Source organism: Panthera onca, chromosome D3, assembly GCF_046562875.1.
Source record: "Panthera onca isolate mPanOnc1 chromosome D3, mPanOnc1 haplotype 2, whole genome shotgun sequence".
NCBI lineage: Eukaryota > Metazoa > Chordata > Mammalia > Carnivora > Felidae > Panthera > Panthera onca.
The window spans coordinates 986,281-1,004,352 of record NC_138350.1 but is presented as its reverse complement, the minus strand read 5'-3'; the positions used below and the strand labels follow the sequence as shown (position 1 = coordinate 1,004,352).

Below are 18,072 nucleotides of genomic sequence, written 5' to 3'. Positions count from 1 at the left end.
CTTCTCTTCGCTGACCCAGCGCAGGCGCTTCCTGCCGCCTCCCGAGCCCCCCGGACCGGAGATGAGGCACCTCCGCCACCGCCTCCAGCCCCCCGCCCCGTCCCCACAGGGCCCTGCTCAAGGTTTCCCCGAGGATTGCGCTCCCTCTCCGCCCCCCCCCCGCCCCCCCACGTATGCCCCAAGTGCTCCCAACTCTGCCAGAACCAGCCCTGGCGCAGAGCAAACGCCTGCTACCACGGATCCGGGAGACTTGCAAAGTCTGAGGATGCGCTGGTCTGCGCACCAGGACTGCTGCTGCGAGCCTCTAGGCCAGGGGCTCAGCGGGGGCCCTCTGGGGTCCCCTGGGGTCCCCCTCGGGAACGCAGGGCCCGCGGCGCTGGCTCCCTAGGGCGGGGGTGCAACCGGGATCCGAGCGTCCGCGCCCGCCCTTCTGAGCACCTGTCGGCACCTGCAGGCTCCGAGGAGCCGCGCGCCGCGCTTCGCCCCGCCCTCGGGCCCTGCATCGCCCCGCCCCCGGGCCTAAGCTCCGCCCGGGGGACTTTTGTCCGCGCCCGGTCGCCGTCCGCAGCGCGTTGCACTTCCGCCTTCGCCCACGTGGTCCGGCTCGGGCTCGTTCCGCCGCGCCGTGAGTGGGGCCGAGCGGGTGCGCGTCCTTCTGGTTCCGGCGAGAGTGGCCGCGGCCTCCCGCACTCCGGAGGGAGAGCCGGCCGGGCGGGGCGGGAGGGTCGGGCGGGAAGGGCCGGGGAGGACCCGGGGGAGGGCCGGGGCCGGGCGCGCGCCCCCCGCCGCCCCCCGGTCGCGCATGGCGATCCGAGTCGTGCGGGCGGCGGCCGGGGCCGTGAGGAGAGCCTGCGGACCGTGCAGCCCGAGCCTGGGACCGCGTCTGCTCCGGTAATGACGGCGCGCTCGCCCGGGCCCGGTCTCCAGCCTGCGCCCCGCCGCGCGCGGCCGCGTCGCTCACGCCGTCCGTGTCTCTGCAGCTTGCCCCCCATGGCCGGGAACGTGGAGGCCCCCGCACCCGTGGGCGCCCGGCCGGAGCGCGACCCGAAGGCCCGGGGTGGCTGGCGGGGCGGGGCCAGGATCTGGGAGGAAACGGAGCAGCAGGCGAAGAAGCTCCGGAGCGCCTCGGACGCGGAGCAGCACAGGAAGCTGCCCAAACGGAAGATCGTGCTGCTCATGGGCTATTCCGGGAAGGGCTACCACGGCATGCAGGTGTGCGGGGCCGCCGTGTGCCGGGGACAGGCAGGCAGGTCGGGTGAGTCCCCTTGGGCAGGATTTCGGTTGGAACCCAGGCGGCTCTGAGCCTTGCTCCGTCCCTGGGAGATGCCACGCTGGGGGGCTTTCACGGACCTCCCGGGCGTCCAAGGGGTCCCCTCTGCCGCTGACCATCGTGTGGCCACGGGCAAGCGATTGATTCAAGCTCTTCGTGCCCTTTTCTCATCCGTAGGCGAGGGGGGGCGGCTGGAAGACTCGGCTGTCTTGTTTGTCAGATACATTGAGGGTCAGAGCCTGTGGGCAAGCAGAATTCTCTTTTCTGTGAGAATAGGAGGGCCACCTTGTTGATGTCACAGAGTCCTGCGGGTCCTGGAGTCTGGTTAGGGCAAGATCTGAGGGGCAGTATTATGGAGCTTCTAGAAGTCATGGGTGTCCTTTCCCAGCACGCATTAATCCCAGGAGGTTGTTGTGCAGGCTGGTCGTGTGAACTGAAGAGTTGAGGAAAAGCCAAGGATTCCAAGTCCAGCCCTGGCTGGCAGTGTCCTGGGGTGCGCTTCTCCCTGTGTGTCCAGAGGCCTTCCTCCCTGTGGGGCTAAGACAGGGTGTCCCTCTGCACCCAGCCGCTGCAGACAGATGGGTCTCCAGCAGGAGAGGTGCTGGTTTCGGATCTGACCAGGTGGGAGGAAGCAGCATCTCGGGTGATCCCTGCTGTTGGCTGTTTTCACCTGGCTGCCCGGGGTGGGGCGTTTCTAGAGACTGTGGGTACCCTCTGGTAACTGTCCTACCTGCCATGGGTGGGGAGGAACTGCGGTGTCCCCCCCCGGGCCACAAGTGTGGACACAGCACACAGGCTCCCTGTGTGGAGCATCGCGGGCCCAGGGCTCCCACCTGTGGGCAGTGACTGAGTGAAAAAAACTGCTTTTCTATTCTTTTCTTCAGAGGAACGTTGGGTCCTCACAATTCAAGACCATCGAAGATGATTTGGTGTCTGCCCTGGTCCGGTCGGGCTGTATTCCTGAAAATCACGGTGAAGATATGAGGAAAATGTCCTTCCAGCGGTGTGCCCGCACTGACAAGGTAGGCACCGTCTCTGCGCCTCCCTCGCAGGTTCGAGCAGCGTCTGAAGCTCCTGGGCGGCGCTTGTCCTTGACTTCACAGCTTCGCGGCTTTCCTTGTCAAGACTCGCGGCTGCGAATGACCGGTGCACAAACCAGACGCGCCGAATTGGAAGGAACTGAGAAGTTTTGGAGTGTTTCTAGTCCAGGTGTGGCTGGACCTCAGTGCTCCCTGCTGCCCACACTTGGTTTGCGTCCTGTTTGTGAATCCTCCTCCCTTGCCCCTGTGGGTGGCGTGGTGGCCACGACATCTGCCTTAGATACAGGTGTCTCAAGCTTGCCAATTCCTGTGGGATTGTAACGTCAGATTTTCTGAAAGGGGAGAGGAAACAGGTGAAACTGGTTTTAATGGTTTTATTTGAGTCCGTATTTCCAAGATAGCCTTCTTTCAACACGTGGTCAATATAAGTACAGTTAACACAGTTCCCATTGCGAGTGTGCGTGTGTGCGTTTTGGCAGTGTGTTGGGTGCTCCGTGCTCAGGGCTCATCACCACCACACTGGCCACATCTGGTGGACTGGGGAGCCTCGGTGGCCGTGGCCCGGTGCTGTCCACTCAGTCCTGAGATCGAGTCCCACTCTGTTGTCTCATTGGCTCACGTGTCTGTCGTGGGCTCAGTCACGGCTGGCGTGGCAGCTGTGCTGGGTGGTCTTGTCCTGTTGTGGGACTGGCCTGGGCAGGAGCTCCCTAAGGAGACTGGAGGGGTGCAGGGCGGGTGGGTAGGGCAGAGGGCACAGACCCCAAGCTCTTTGCTGGTAGACGTGAGACGCATAGTGTGCACCAAGCCTTTTGCCCCTGCTCCGAGACCCTGGCCCTGAGATGTCTCTGTGGCTGCCTGAGGTCACCGTGGGTCTGACACAGACACGGGTAGCTCGGGGCCCTGAGCTGCTGAATAATGCCCCCCAGGGTCTCGAGGTACCCAGATCCCCCGGGCTTGTGCGTCAGGCCGGCGGGACCCTGGAACTGGTGCTGTTGAACAGACAGGGGAAAAAGGAAATGGGGCCGTGGGTTCATTTCTTGTAGGTGATGCGGAAACACTTCAGGGTCCTGGACTCCCTTATGGTTTTCCTCTTCTTTTTAACTTTTGCACTTAGGGCTCTCTGGTTGTTTTCAAGGCAGAAAACAGCAGATATTTGCTTGAGCTGACAAAGAGCATCTCAGAGCGTGGTGCTCAATTTCCACTGTTACTAGAGACTGCTTTGTCCGGGTGTGTTTCCTCTTACACTTCGGAGAGCCTGAAGAAACCAAACTTCTGATACTAACATCCCAACACTCGTGCCTCCGGCCCCTGGGATGAATAAATGACGACATTTTGTTGGTTTCTGTTTCAGATTTTTATTTTTTTTTTTTTTTAATTTTTTTTTTTTTTTTCAACGTTTTTTTATTTATTTTTGGGACAGAGAGAGACAGAGCATGAACGGGGGAGGGGCAGAGAGAGAGGGAGACACAGAATCGGAAACAGGCTCCAGGCTCCGAGCCATCGGCCCAGAGCCTGACGCGGGGCTCAAACTCACAGACCGCGAGATCGTGACCTGGCTGAAGTCGGACGCTTAACCGACTGCGCCACCCAGGCGCCCCAGATTTTTATTTTTTTTTAGTTTTAAAAATACTTATTTGTCTTGAGAGCACGCAAGCACAGGAGGGGCAGAGAGACAGAGAATCCCAAGCAGGGCCCGCAGTGTCAGCACAGAGCCCGATGCGGGGCTCCATCCCAGAAACCCTGAGATCCTGAACTGACCTGAAATCAAGAGTCGGACGTTTAACCAACCGAGCCATCCAGGCGCCCCTGATTTCAGATATTTAAATAAGTACTTCGTTGAGACACAATTCACTGCTCACAGTTTGGGTACTCAAAGTGTGCGATTCAGTGGACTCGTGCGTTTGAAGAGTGGTGCAGACATCCCTGCCGCTGCTGTCAGGATACTCATCTCCCTGGAAAGGAGCCCACACCCCTTGGCAGTCTCTCCTGCCCCAGCAGTGCGTCCAGAAGGTTCTCATGTCAGCATGTGACTGACACAGAAATGTAGCACTGCGATCTGTTTTCATTCCTTTTTTTTCTGTTTGTTTGTTTACTCTGGACTCCTGTCCACTTCCCTGTCCCTGCAAGAGAGCACATGGGGAGGGGCAGAAGGAGGAGACACAGGATCCCAAGGGGGCTCCCCGCTAATGGCGGGAGTCCAGTGTGGGGCCCGAACTCACAAACCGTGAGGTCATGACCCGAGCCAAAGTCAGACGCTTAATCAGCTGAGCCACCCAGGCATCCCTCGTTCCCATCCTTTTTTTTCCCTTAAGACTTTATTTTATTGTAAGATTTTATTTTGAAGGAATCTCTACCTCTAATCTGGGGCTCGAACTCCCGAACCCAAGATCATGAGTCCCATGTGCTTCCAGCTGAGCCAACCGGGTGCCCCTCCTTTTTTCCCCCCCGTTTGCTTGCTTGCTTGCTTGCTTGATTTATTTATTTAAGTTTTTTTTAATGTTTTTTTCTGAGAGAGAAAGCGAGAGAGCGCATGAGCGGGGGAGGGGCAGTGAGAGAGAGGGAGACAGAATCAGAAGCAGGCTCCGGGTTCTGAGCCGTCGGCACAGAGCCCAACACGGGGCTCGAACTCCTGAACCTTGAGATCATGACCTGAGCTGAAGTCGGACGCTTAACCGACCGAGCCACCCAGGCGGCCCCAGTTTCCCGCTTTAAACAGAACCTTTGGAGAGTGACTTGCAGACATTGTTCACCCTGAAATCCAGCGCCCCGGGCACCGCCTCAGTGTACCTGTCGCTCCTGAGAACCCACCACTTGCAGGATCCCACTACCCGCCTGCGTTGGTTGTGTTCCTGATCCAGCACCTAAACCCGGGTTCGTGCCCGGCCTGGCCTTTGAGCTCCCTTTCACCTAAAATGCCTCCTGCACCTTCCTGATGTGATGGCGTTTTGACGAATGTCCTCAATCCGGATTTGTCCGATTGTTCTCGTGGCTCAATTCGGATAAAGGTTCTGGACGGGAACGTTACACTCGTTAGAGTTGGTTTCTTCGCGTGTGTTAAGCCTTTTTGGAAAACGTGATGGGTCCACGGGCGCACGCGGCAGCGTGCGGCGAAGCGGGTGATGCTGGAGTGGACGCCTGGGTGTCTGCACTCGGGTGAGCACCCCAGAGCCCGCCCGCCCCCCAGGAGCACTCCTGTCCACTTCCCTGTCCCTGCAAGTTCTGCCGCGTTGACTCTCAGTACGGCTTTTAGGTGAAAGTGCAGCATCGGGGGGGGGGGGGGGTGTGTGCACATCTGGATCCAGTCATCTGTGCAGCTGGCACCCCTTCCCTGTCCAGTCGGTACCCCCTGCCCCGGTCCCCACAGGGTAACTGCGGTCGTGGCTTAGGTGGCGCGGCGGTCCCCCCTTGTTGGTGGAGGACCCGCTCCAAGACCCTCGGGTGCCTGAGCCGTGCACGGTGTGAGTCTAGCTCTGCCGGTTGCCGTGCGTGTACCCCTGCGATGGAGGGTGCGCCCCGATTCGGCCCAGCGAGGGAGGAGCAGCGGTGGCTCGGGCTCAACCAGGACCGTGCTGGCAGTGCGCCGTCCTGCGAGCTGCGTGAATGAACGGGGTCTCACGGCGCCTTGGTGTGCCACGCCGCCCTCCCCGTGGGGAGGGGACACGGGAAGTGCCCTGTGGTGAGGCGAGGGGGCGGATGGCGTGTGCGTGGGCCGGAGCGTGAGCCCCCCGCCCCCGCCACGTGCCCGAGCGAGGGTGCCCGCAGGTGCCCGGAGCAGGGTGGCGGATCTTCCTAGCTTTGCCTCGCGGTCTCCCGACTGAATCGTATCTTCTTCTTCCCCTAGTTTAGGGTCCCATCCGAGGGGGACTGTGTTTCCTACTTGCCTGACGCGGTGCGGGTTTTGTTGGGATTGGAGCTCGTTCGCACCGTTTGGGCAGCTGTGCTGCCGGCCCCCTGGTGGGTGCAGCGTCCTTTCCAAAACCGCAGCTTCCGGCCGGCGCCCGACCCCTCTGCTTCCTTTGCAGGGCGTGTCCGCGGCGGGCCAGGTCGTGTCCCTGAAGGTGTGGCTGATCGATGACATTTTAGAGAAGATCAACGGCCACCTTCCTCCTCACATTCGGATACTGGGTAAGCGCTGCGCGTGCGGGGCCCTGACGTTTCACCAGGCTTCCCTGTCCTCCTGAAGGCCAGCTGCGCAGACAGACCTGGAACCACCCTTCACGTGCTGCCGCACACGCCTCGCTTTAACCAAACGCTGGACGTGCAAGTCCAGGTTCGGGAAAGTTACAACCGGCGATTATTCCCTTTTATGACAAGCCCGGTGGGGATTTTTAGTCCGACTCTCTGCTCTTCGGTGGCCTGCACGCACGGCTCACGTTCGCCCTGGTGCTGGGACGGTTGGTGTCGAACTCGCCGTCTGTTTCTCTTTGTCCCGTCTGTTCTGGGTTCCCCTTTTTTTCTGTTTCTTCTTCTGGACTAACATTTTTCGTAATTCCATTTAATCAATGATCGTCTTGGCTGCCCCGTTAGCTGTAACTTGATGTGGTTCTTCAGCGGTTGCTTTGGGGCTGAGGGCGGCGGTTGTCAGACTCTGCGGACGGCCGGGGCCGCGCGGCCCCGGGACCTCGGTCTCGGCCGCACGCGCTCCCTGACTGTACCCGCCCTACCTCCCCCGCCGGCACCCAGGCCGAGCGGCCGTGGTGTCGTCTGTGTTCGAGCCTGCCTTGCCGCTTCCCCTCAGCCCACTTGTCGTGGAGCCCGAAAACCACAGCGGCGTGGCCCTGTCCCTTCCCTGGGCTTGGCGCCGATGGGCGTGTATGGCTCCGCCCGCACGTGCCGGCCGCCCTGCGCGCAGCCGGCTAAATGACCGGCCGGTCGAGGTACAATTGCCGAATGACCAGCGGCAGGTTTAAGTATACAGTTGGGAGGTTTTGACGTACCTCACGTCTGCGGAACCTTCTTGGGTGAGACCCGCCCCCCACTGCCGCTCTGCTTCCTGTCGCTGTGGGGTTCTGTCTGCGGAATCAGGCAGCACGCCTGGGGCGTGGGCGAGCGCGAGCCTCTTGGGCAAAGCCGCCGCGAGCTGTGGCACAAACCAGACTCTGGGCGTGAGGCGGCCAGCACCCGTCGATTGCCGAGCCCGCGTGTGCCAGCGAAGCGGGGCCCTTGTTTGTCGTGGGGGGCGGGCGCTCCGCCCCCCAGGAGACGGTCCTGCGGGTGGCACCTCGTGGAGCCCATCCTCGCCAGGCCTCCCGAGGCCTCAAACAGCGCGCTTCCGTGGGAGGCTCTGCGGCGCCTTCCACAGACGGGCCCGTTTCGCTAAAACAAACACCGCGTCGCGTCCCGTCCAGTCAGCTTAGTGGTCAGCGCTCCCTGTGTGGCGTCACACACGGGGCGGCCCTGTGCACAGTGCAGCTTGGCGATGCTCGGTGCGGACGACCGTGAATTTGTAACTCAAATTCCCCCCCGGAGCGGGGCACCTGGGTGGCTCAGTTGGTTGAGTGTCCGACTTCCACTTGGGTCATGATCTCACGGTTCATGGGTTCAAGCCCCGCGTCGGGCTCTGTGGGCAGCTCGGAGCCTGGAGCCTGCTTTGGATTCTGTGCTTCCCTCTCTCTCTGCCCCTCCCCCGCTCACGCTCTGTCTCTTTGTCTCTCAAAAATAATAAACAAACGTTAAAAGAAAACCTCCCCGTGGGGCGCCTGGGTGGCTCAGTCGGTTGAGCGTCCGACTTCGGCCCGGGTCACGATCTCGCAGTCCGTGAGTTCGAGCCCCGCGTCGGGCTCTGGGCTGACGGCTCAGAGCCTGGAGCCTGCTTCGATTCTGTGTCTCCCTCTCTCTCTGCCCCTCCCCCGTTCATGCTCTGTCTCTCTCTGTCTCAAAAATAAATAAACATTAAAAAAAAAAAGAAAAGAAAACCTCCCCCCGAGCAGATGCAACAGCCACGCAGACACGGCCAAGAACGCGCTGGCTCCCCCACAGACCTGGCCTCCTCGTCTTCAGGGGCTGCCCGCTGCTTCATCCCATGATCGTTCCAGAGCATCCTGGATCCGTTTTTCTGTGGCTGGGCTTTCTAAGTTTTCTCTGTTTGTTTGTTTGTTTGTTTGTTTTTGCTGTTAAACATGCTGCTGTCTCGGTGTCTTCGCACAGAACCAACCGCTCGTAAGGGGTGGTTTCGGGTCACGCCACGCTTCCCATCCGCAGTGTTGTGCGTCCTGTGGAGATGAGCCTCCCGCATCTTGACAAGCCCTGGGTTTTAACACATGCCTGTGTTTTTGATGAGTGTGCGTGTGCGTGTGCGTGCGTGGCTGTGAGGTTGCACGCTGGGCGGGTGCAGGCTTGTGCGCGGAAGTCGGGCCGTGTGCGGTCCAGACGCCTGTTGGCAGGAAGTGTGGTCCTCATTTGCCCCTTCTCCCCTCAAGGACTGAAGAGGGTCACGGGCGGCTTCAACTCCAAGAACAAGTGCGACGCCAGGACCTACCTGTACATGCTGCCCACGTTCGCCTTCGCCCACAAGGACCACGACGTGCAGGACGAGAGCTACCGGCTGAGCGCGGACACGCTGCGGCGGGTGAACGCGCTCCTCGCCTGCTACAAGGGCACGCACAACTTCCACAACTTCACCTCGCAGAAGGGGCCCCGGGAGGCCAGCGCTCGGCGCTACATCCTGGACATGTTCTGCGAGGAGCCTTTCGTGCGGGAGGGCATGGAGTTCGCGGTGATCAAGGTGAAGGGCCAGAGCTTCATGACGCACCAGATCAGGAAGATGGTCGGCCTGGTGGTGGCCGTGATCAAGGGCTACGCCCCCGAGAGCCTGCTGGAACGCAGCTGGGGCGAGGCGAAGGTGGACGTGCCCAAGGCGCCGGGGCTCGGCCTGGTCCTGGAGCGCGTGCACTTCGACAAGTACAACCAGCGCTTTGGCAACGACGGGCTGCATGAGCCGCTGGACTGGACCCAGGAGGAGGCGGGGGTCGCGGCGTTCAAGGAGCAGCACATCTACCCCACCATCATCAGCACCGAGCGCCAGGAGCGGTCCATGGCCCGGTGGCTGGGCACCCTGCCTGTGCACGACTTCGATGCCACCGCCCACGCGGCAGCCGGCCTGGGTGCCAAGGTGGGGTGGGGACCAGGGGCTGGAGGCGGGGGCCCCGGGGCCGCCACAGGCCTTCCCTTTCGGGAGCTCGGCCGAGCTTCCAGCCTGCTCTGCACCGGTGTCCCTGTGTCCATCATGCAGACAAGCAAGCTGAGCCCCAGAGGGGGGGTCACGGGGTCACACCACTGCAGACCAGCAGAGCCGGGGCGTTGGAATGGGTGGCTGGTGACCCCAAAATGTTGCTTGGTGTCCGCTCCCCGCTCTGTGCTTAGTGACCTTGGACGAAGGCTGTGCTTGGTGGCTGGCCTTCCGATCGGTGAGAGGGAGGTGTCAGGGTGAGCCCTGCTGGGTCCTCAGCACGTGTCTGTTGTCACGCCCGCTCCGGAATGTCCCACCCGCAAGATCCTGCCAGGGCCATGGCTCGGGGGCGGCTCATCCCTGCCAGCTGCATTTAGGACGGGGCGTCTGTTCCAGGCCCTGGAGCTAGTGGGTCTGCGGCCGTAGGTCTCTCCCCTGCGGGTCCTGAGCCGGTGTTCTCGGGCCGTCATCTAGGCGTCCACAGAAACACTGCTGCGGGCACGCCTGGGGTTGTAAACTGGTGCACGCGGGTGACTAGGCAAGGCGAGTGGGCCAGGTGTGGAAAAGCAGGTGTGCAGGTGGGGTCACAAGTCGAAGCGCTGTCTGCGCGGCGATGGGCATCGGTGGAGGCTGGCCGGCAGGAGCGCCCCTGTTCCGTCTCCCGGCCACCAGAGAGCGCCACTTCAGGTGGGGGGGCGGTGGGCCATCTCCGGGAGAGGGCCGCCTTGTGCGGGAGGGTCACGTGAGGAGGGGCGGGGAGGGCCACGTCGGGAGAGCCCCAAGTTTTTCCAAGAAAAAGTGGCATTCTGGAATTTTAAGTGAAAATTGCCACTCTAATTTAGCGGGGGGTGGGGTAGGAGGCGGCGCATGCGCAGATCTGATGGGGGGGGGGGCTGGCCCGCCCTCTGCTCGCCCTTGCTGGAACCACCTTTGGCTGCTGGCTGGCTGGACACCTTGAGAGAGACCTTCCACATCCCGTCCCTTGTTCCCCTGGGTCCCCCGCCCCCCAGGCAGGCAGGCGAGGACACGTGTTGGCGCTCCTCCCCGACAGGGCAGGCGGGGGGGGGGGGGGGGCCTGGTGTGGTGCGTCCCCGCGGACCGCCCCGCCCCACCCCCACTTTTGCTCTTGTTCCACAGGCACCCAGCCCCCTGGGAGACAGCGACTGAGGCGGCGGCCGGCCCACGGGTGCAGGGCCATCCTCGCCGACCCAGGGAGCCGCGCCGCGGCCCCGCAGCCTCAGGGTCCCGAGACCTGCGTCAGGTTGGGTTCCGTCGCCGGCAGGACCTGTCGCGACTCTGTTTCCAGCTCGTGCAGTAACCGCTCACACCTCAGCACGGAAAGACACTATTTTTTTAAAGAAGCAGTTTTCTTATTAAATAAGTACAAACTTTGCCTCAGGCACCCCTTGTTTTACGTTTCTGTGTGTTTTGCGTCCGGAGAGGGAGGCAGTGCCGCGTGCTGTAAAGGGACAGAGTATGACGCTGGCAAGCGGAGCCCGGACCCGCGCCGGGCCCTCGGCATGGAGCTGGGCAGTGCGGCGGCGCCAGAGAAGCCGGGCAGGTGGCCCTGACCCCGGAGCCGCCCACCCGGCCTCTGCACACGGCCTTCACCCGGTCACGTCCACCCCAGTGCTGCCCACGCTCCTGCTGGGGGGACTGGGACAGAAGAGGGACAGGGCGGCCCCTCCAGGAGCGTTCCTGGCAAAAGGCCCACCAGTAGCCTTTTCTCTCGTTGGTCAAGAGCGCGTCTCGCAGGCTGGTCTAACTGCGAGGGACACTGGGGGATGCATTTTACCCAGTGGTGTGCAACATGGCACGGAACACAAGTGACCTGTTAGCAAGACGAGGGGGATCGGGTGACGGGTGGGCAATTGGCAAGTCTGGAACAGTTCGCGTGGCGGAGGGGTGCGTTTTGTATGTGCATGCTTGTGTATGTGCGTGCATACGATGCGTGTGTACCCCTGTGTGTGTATGCACAAGCGATTGTGTGCGTGGTGCCTGTGTGTACATTCAATGTGTGCGTGTATATGATGCGTGTGTGCCCCTGTGCATGCACGTGTGATTGTGTGCTTGTGTGTGCGTGCGTGGCGCCCGTGTGCACGTGATGTGTGCCTGCATGTGATGCGCGTGCACTCCTGTGCGTGCACGCGTGATTGCGTGCTTGAGTGTGTGTGCGTGGCGCCCGTGTGCCCATGAGATTGTGCATGCCTGTGATGTGTGGGGTGTGTGCATGGGCATACTTGGGTGCACGGGGGCTGGGCAGATATTCTTGAGGTCTTCTTGAGGGTTAATAGATGGGTAGTTCGAGTAGGATCAGGAAGACCTTTGAGGATGCTGGTGGTGACCTGGGGAGGCCATGTGCAGAGGGTGAGTGAGGTGTGTGTGGGGCCAGGAAGGTAGTTGGGCCTCCTGCTGCCAGGTGGATGGAGGTGAGCACAGAAGGGAGGATTTGGGGCCGACTTGAGCTCAGTTTGAGCACTGATGAGCTGGGCGATTGACAGATGGAGCCCCCGGGGAAGGTGGGTTTGGAGGACGTCTGGAGGTTGGTTTTAGGCACGTCAGTGTCCCCTGTGATAGCCAGGGTTCTCTACTAAGTCATTTCTGGGGGGCAGAAATTAGCCGAGTAGCTACTGGGACCTTGGGTTTTCCTGTGAAAGGACACGAGGTCTTGGTTGGAAGATCAAACCACTAGAGAAGATAACTCCCAGTTGTGACTGCAGGTAATTAGTGGGTGACCCCTTTAAACCACCTTGGAGGACTCATGGGTACGTGGTATTTTAAAGTAATCCATACACTTGGGGCAGCAGTGCAGAGGAGAGCGGCTGCCTTCGGTCCCTCGTTCCCAGGGCCTCTGCAGGGCCCCTGCTCCTAGTGGTTGCCGTGGCTCCTCCCAGAGAGCTCTGCACGTGTGAGCCCCTCTGACCCCTCTCTTCACACCGATGAAGGCTTACGAGGCACACTGAACTCTCATCTCGACATAGCGTGGTTTCAGAGACATGAGCATCTGCGTGGTCCTTGCTGGTGGCTCATCTTGTAGACGGCCCCGGTCTCCAGCCTGCTGCTGGGCGTCTGTCCGGGCATCGCTGTACCTCCTTGTCCACATGCGAGTATCCCCAGATGCAGAATCAGTGGTCTGATGGGTCTCCGATGGCCACTTGGTTTTGATAGCTCTTGCCCTCCATGGAAGGTGCTTGACATTGGATCCCTGCCAATATCACATGACAGGAGCTGCCCTCTGCTCCTCCTCCAGAACCCCAGGGGAGCAAGCCTGACCTTGGGGCGAGCCTCTGACTGGGTTGCACGATCCCTGAGCGTGGGAGGCCCCAGGAAGCTAAGGTCAGAATCTGCATAGTCGGGGTATCAGATGCCAGCATTCAGATTCAAGCAGGAAAGCGGTGTTATCCCAAGGACGCAGGAAGGCAAGCACCCGCACCTCCTTTCCCTGGCCTGGCCCCTGGATGAGGGAGGATCCCGGCCGCCTGCCAGATCCCCCGTTGGCCAGCATGTGGGGTGTGCACACGAGTCAGCCACCGGGGACACGTTGGGAAGCCATTTCAGCCGTATCGAGACTGCACACGGGTTTCTGGAGGGGAGGGTGTTATGCTCTGGTTCTGTAGACTTTCTGTACAGGAAATTTGGAGCTTACAGACCGGGGGGTAAGGTGGGAGGCTCAAGGACCTGGATTCGTACTGGACCAGGTCTGGAACGGTTTCCAGAACAATACGGAACTGACCCACTGAGGCACCTTTTCCTCATGCTCCCTCTGGAGGTGGGGGGACAGGAGTTCCCAGAGCTCCCGGCGCACGGCCACACACGTGGAGCTGCTGACAAGCTGCCCAGGGCTTTGGCCCAGGATGAGGGGTTCGTGTCAAGAAGTCACCACTGTCCGCGTCTCCAAGTTGAAGGCAACCCACCACTGGGCCTCCCTTGCAGGGGAGACCCGAGTTCTACAGCCCTGCTGTCAGGTAGCAAGTACGGCCAGGAGCAGCGGGAGGGACGTGGTCATCTCCCTTCTACCTCCAGTGTCACAGATGCGGCAACAGAAGGGGACTAACTCCGCCGGACTCTGGCGGTGGGGGATTGTGGCAGGTACGTTCTAAGTTTCCAGCCTCACCAAGCAGGAGAGCCTTCTGAAGGTTAAAAGAGCCAGACCCCAGGGCGCCTGGGTGGCTCAGTCAGTTAAGCGTCGGACTTCGGCTCAGGTCATGATCTCACAGTTTGTGAGTTGGAGCCCCGCGTGGGGCTCTGTGGCTGACAGCTCAAAGCCTGGAGCCTGCTTCGGATTCTGTGTCTCCCTCTCTCTATTCCTCCCCGACTATTGCTCTCTGTCAAAAATAAATAAATGTAAAAATAAATAAAAATTAAAAAAAAAAAAAAAAAAAGAGCCAGTCCCCACCCAGGCAATTCAATCTGAGGGAAGCTGTTCTTTTCCATGTGATTCTGGAACAACTAGTAAGTGCAGCTGCCCACTCTTGTCCCCTTTTTGTTATTTTTTAAATATTTATTTTGAGAGAGAGCAGGGGAGGGTCTACGAGAGAGAAACAGAGAATCCCAAGCAGGCTTTGTACTGTCAGCACAGAGCCCGACACGGGGCTCGAACTCATGAACCATGAGATCATGACCCAAGCTGAAAAGTCGGACACTCAACCGACTGAGCCGCTCAGATGCCCCTCTTGTCTCCTTTTTATAGCCAGATTTTAGTTTTGTTTATTCTAAGGATTTTTAGTGTAACACCAGAGGGCCTTTGCACCTGCACTTTGCCCAGGCACTTTACTGCTCTGGCCTTCATTTTTGTAAATGAATTTTTTATTGAGATATAATTCACATACCATACATGCATCCTTTCAAAGTACACAGTTCAGTAGTTTTTAGTAAATTCACAAAATTGTGCAACCATCGGCGCTACTTAATTTCACAACATTTTCATCAACCCCAAAAGGAAATCGCACGGCCGGTTGCAGTCACCCCCCACCGCCTCTCCTCAGCCTGCCGCAACCACTAACCTACTTTCCACCTCTGCGGATTTTCCCATTCTGCACATGAAAAAAAATTTTTTTTAATGTTTATTCTTGAGAAAGAAAGAGACAGAGCACGAGCAGGGGTGGGACAGAGAGAGAGACACAGAATCTGATGCAGGCTCCAGCCGACAGCACAGAGCCCAAGGTGGGGCTTGAACCCACAAACCGTGAGATCATGACCTGAGCCGAAGTCGGACGCTTAACTGACTGAGCCACCCAGGCGCCTCTGCACATTTTATATCAATGGAATTACACGATATGTGGCCTTCCACGTCTAGATTCTTCCGCTGAGTACTGCTTTCAAGGCTCATCTATGTTGTAGCAGGTGTGCTAGACACCTGCTCCCTTTAATTGGCTGAGTAACAATCCGTTGTATGGACATGGCCACATTTTATCCATTCATTTGGGTTGTTTCCATTTCTTGGCTGTAGCGAGCAACACTAAGAGTATTTGTGTGCATGTTTTTGTGTGGACATGTGTTGTTAACTTTCTTGGCTATACGCTAAGGGAGTGGAACAGCTGGGTCATATGTCAGCTCTGTCTTTAACTTGGAGGGGTGCCAAACTGTCTTCCACAGAAGCCGTATCATTTGAGATCCCCGCCAGCAGCGTCCGAGGGTCCCAATTTCTGCGCCCTCGCCAGCACTTACTTTTTCCAGGTCGTCTTAGCAAAAGAAGGGGTTTTGGTCTGGATGATGTTGAGTGAGGAGTCCGTTCTTTTGGGACATATCCACTCAAGTCTTTCGCCTGCTTAAAACTCCTTTGTCCCGGGATGCCTGGCTGGCTCCGGTCCTGGTCTCGGGGTTGTGGGTTGGAGCCCCTTACTGGGTGCAGAACTTAGTTAAAAATAAACTATGTTAGCTAACTTGACAATAAATTACATTAAAAAAAATGGTATGAGACACAGATGTAGTCAATAAACTAATTAAAATTTAAAGAAAGAAGAAACTTTAAATTTTTTTTTAAGTTCAATTTTTTGAGAGAGAGAGAGAGAGAGACAGAGAGAGAGAGAGAGAGAGAGAGAGAGAGAATCCCAAGCAGCTGTCAGTGCGGAGCCAGACGGAGGGCTCAATCTCACGACCATGAGATCACAACCTGAACGGAAATCAAGAGTCGGGGTGTCAACCCACCGAGCCGTCCAGGTGCCCCGCAAACAAGCTCTTTAAAAATCGTTTGTTTGTTGATTGCTTGAGTTGTGAGCTCCCTGTCTGTTTTGGATCCAACTCGCTTATCAGGTGTATGCTTTGCAAATATTCTGACCCCTGCGATGTGGCATCCCTTCTCAACAGCCTGTGGAAGCGCCAGCGTCCTGGTTCTCACGACGCGGGGTCTGGGGACGCCGCTCTAGCCCCGCCCACCCTCGGGGCCGAAGCGACGGCTGTGCACTCCGCCACGCCGGTCCGCCAACGGCCCGTCGGCCCGCCCCTCTCCCGACCGCTCTAGCCCTCTGGCCGTCTCGTCGCCTCCCTCCGCGCGACGTCACTTCCGGCTCGCCGTAGCGGGCGCGCCGCCGCTTCCTCCTCCCGCGGTCCCGGATGCGCCTAGCGGAGCGGCGCCGCCTCGACCGCCGCCCCCAGGCCTCAGCCGGACGCGGCCGAAGTGCGGTCCAGCCTCGGGTAGGTGAGGCCGCGGCGTGACCGGGGACGCTGGGGGTCGGGGTCGGGAGTCTTGCGGTTCGCGCCCGGCCTTCTTAGAGCCGTCCCCCGCCGGGGGCGTGTAGTCGGGGGCGCGCCGGGGTTGGGGGGAGCTGCCGGGAGTTGGGGGGGCGCTGGCGCGGGGGCGCCGGGGGTGGAGGTGGCACCGGTTTGGCGCAGAGACGCGATACGCGGAGACGGGATCGCCGGGGGAGGGGCGCCGGGAGTTGGGCCTGGCGGGGGTGTGTGAGGGTCGCCGGGGCTGCGGGAGGGAGCGTTGGTGCGGCGCGGAGACGCGGCCCGCGGTGACGGGGCGCCGGGGAGGGGGTGGGGAGGGGGCGCAGAGGCCGGTGGCGGCGCTGGCGCAGGGAGGTGGCCCGCCGTGATGGGGCGCTGGTGCAAAGATGCGGCCTGAGGTGACTGGGCGCCGGGGCGAGTTGGGGGGCGCCGGCGCAGAGATGTGGCCCGCCGTGATGGGGCGCCAGGGCGAATTAGGGGGCGCTGGCGCAGAGACGGCGCCCGCGCTGACGGGGCGCCCGGGTGGGTGGGGACGCCGTGAGGGTGGAGGAGGCAGTGGCGCGGCTCAGAGACCCGGGTGCCAGGCGGGGCGGCTCTCCAGCCCTCACTGCAGGCAGGCCGCGGGGTCCCGCGTGGTCTCAGATAGCTGTTGGCTTGGCTCGATTTTTGTTTGGTTCTGGAGTCTGCACGTCCGACATACTCAACAAGGATAGGCATTCCCCGGTGCACGGGTCCTCCTGCGCGAGGCGTCCCTCCTTCACGGATGTGGGAACAGGTGCAGAGGGAAAGTGACTTGTTCGAGTCCTTCTGTGGGGGACACCCGGGCCGATGCAAACCCGGCTCATTTGGACGCGGCTGCGCGCTGCGCACTAGCGTAGTCGGAATGTTCGAGGCTCCGCTGTGTAGCCAGCCCACTTGGGCTCCTCAGATGGCTCAGCCGTCTTACCGCCAGGCCTTTGCGCTGGTTGTCCCCCGTGCCTGAGCACTTTTCCACAGAGATCGGGAGCCCTCCGTCTCTACTCAGATGTCACCTGATCAGTAGAGAAGAAGGGGACAGCCAGTGCTAGTGGGTGCCCATCCCTGCTGTTGTAGATGTTTGAGTCTTTCTGTATTTTCTGATTGGTTTTTGAAGTGACACATGCAATAGAACGGTTTTGGTAACTGTTTTGAGTGGAGTCAATAAAACAAATATGCTCTCTGAACGGTTGCAGCAAATGCAAAACTATATTTTGAAACTAAAGGATTCTGCCGCCTAAAGAGAAGCACAACTGATGTTTTTTTAACGGCACTTTGTTCTGTCCGTGTAATTTTTTTTTTTAATTTATTTTTATTTTTGAGACAGGGAGAGACAGAGCATGAACGGGGGAGGGTCAGAGAGAGGGAGACACAGAATCCGAAGCAGGCTCCAGGCTCTGAGCTGTCAGCACAGAGCCCGACGCGGGGCTCGAACTCACGGACCATGAGATCATGACCTGAGTCGAAGTCGGCTGCTCAACCGATTGAGCCACCCAGGCGCCCCTGTGTAATTTTTTTTAGTAAGATTGTATAATGCGGTTTTATGTGCTTTTATAAACACAGGGTGATGACACGGTGTTCCCTCCCGGGCTAGCTGCTGGTGGCGCTGCAGTGTTCACGGCCGTTATTTGCTCTCTCGTGTCGGATGCACCGCGGCTCGTGTGCTCTAGGCCACGGCTCTGATGTTGTCTTGTCTTGAGTTTATCTTCGCTGCAGCGTATTTTGTCACGACATACAAATCTTCCAGCTACCGTTTCTAGGTCTTAGTTTCCTCTTACGCCAGATTTAGAAAAAAATCCTGTCCTTCCCGTCACCACCTTCTCTCCTCATTTGTCTTGAACCAAGTTCACTGAAGCTTTTGGCCCCGCCTCTCCTCTGAAAGCGCTCCTGTTGGGGTCACCCGAGCTGTG

At 59.5% G+C, this 18,072-nt stretch overlaps 2 protein-coding genes across 16 annotated transcripts in view; both read left to right on the top strand.

Annotated features, from left to right (window-relative positions):
* The first annotated feature begins 517 nt into the window (after positions 1 to 517).
* PUS1 (pseudouridine synthase 1) lies at positions 518 to 10,880 on the top strand. Of its 3 annotated transcripts, none has more exons than XM_060612053.3 (6): positions 518 to 625; positions 981 to 1,212; positions 2,155 to 2,292; positions 6,333 to 6,435; positions 8,730 to 9,421; positions 10,616 to 10,880. In XM_060612053.3, the coding sequence occupies exons 2-6, from the start codon at positions 991 to 993 to the stop codon at positions 10,643 to 10,645; spliced, it is 1,185 nt and encodes a 394-aa protein (XP_060468036.1). In that variant the 5' UTR covers positions 518 to 625; positions 981 to 990; the 3' UTR covers positions 10,646 to 10,880. The 3 variants fall into 3 exon arrangements, with proteins under 3 accessions (XP_060468036.1, XP_060468034.1, XP_060468033.1); XM_060612051.3 differs by having other exon boundaries at positions 562 to 643; XM_060612050.3 differs by lacking the exon at positions 518 to 625 and adding an exon at positions 723 to 891.
* A 5,113-nt stretch (positions 10,881 to 15,993) lies between these two features.
* The window catches only part of EP400 (E1A binding protein p400), a 97,486-nt gene continuing 95,407 nt past the window's right edge, over positions 15,994 to 18,072 (top strand). For all 13 annotated transcript variants that reach the window (XM_078435964.2, XM_078435972.2, XM_078435970.2 and 10 more), the window contains exon 1: positions 15,994 to 16,111. The gene's annotated coding sequence lies outside the window, so the exon portion shown is untranslated. The remainder of the gene's footprint in view (positions 16,112 to 18,072) is intronic.

Bases quoted from the DNA above. Each gene is read 5' to 3' on its own strand.
- PUS1 (XM_060612050.3), top strand. From the start codon at position 803: ATGGCGATCCGAGTCGTGCGGGCGGCGGCCGGGGCCGTGAGGAGAGCC. The intron at 1,213-2,154 runs GTGTGCGGGGCC...TCTTTTCTTCAG, and splicing joins AGGGCTACCACGGCATGCAG to AGGAACGTTGGGTCCTCACA. The intron at 6,436-8,729 runs GTAAGCGCTGCG...TCTCCCCTCAAG, and splicing joins TCCTCACATTCGGATACTGG to GACTGAAGAGGGTCACGGGC.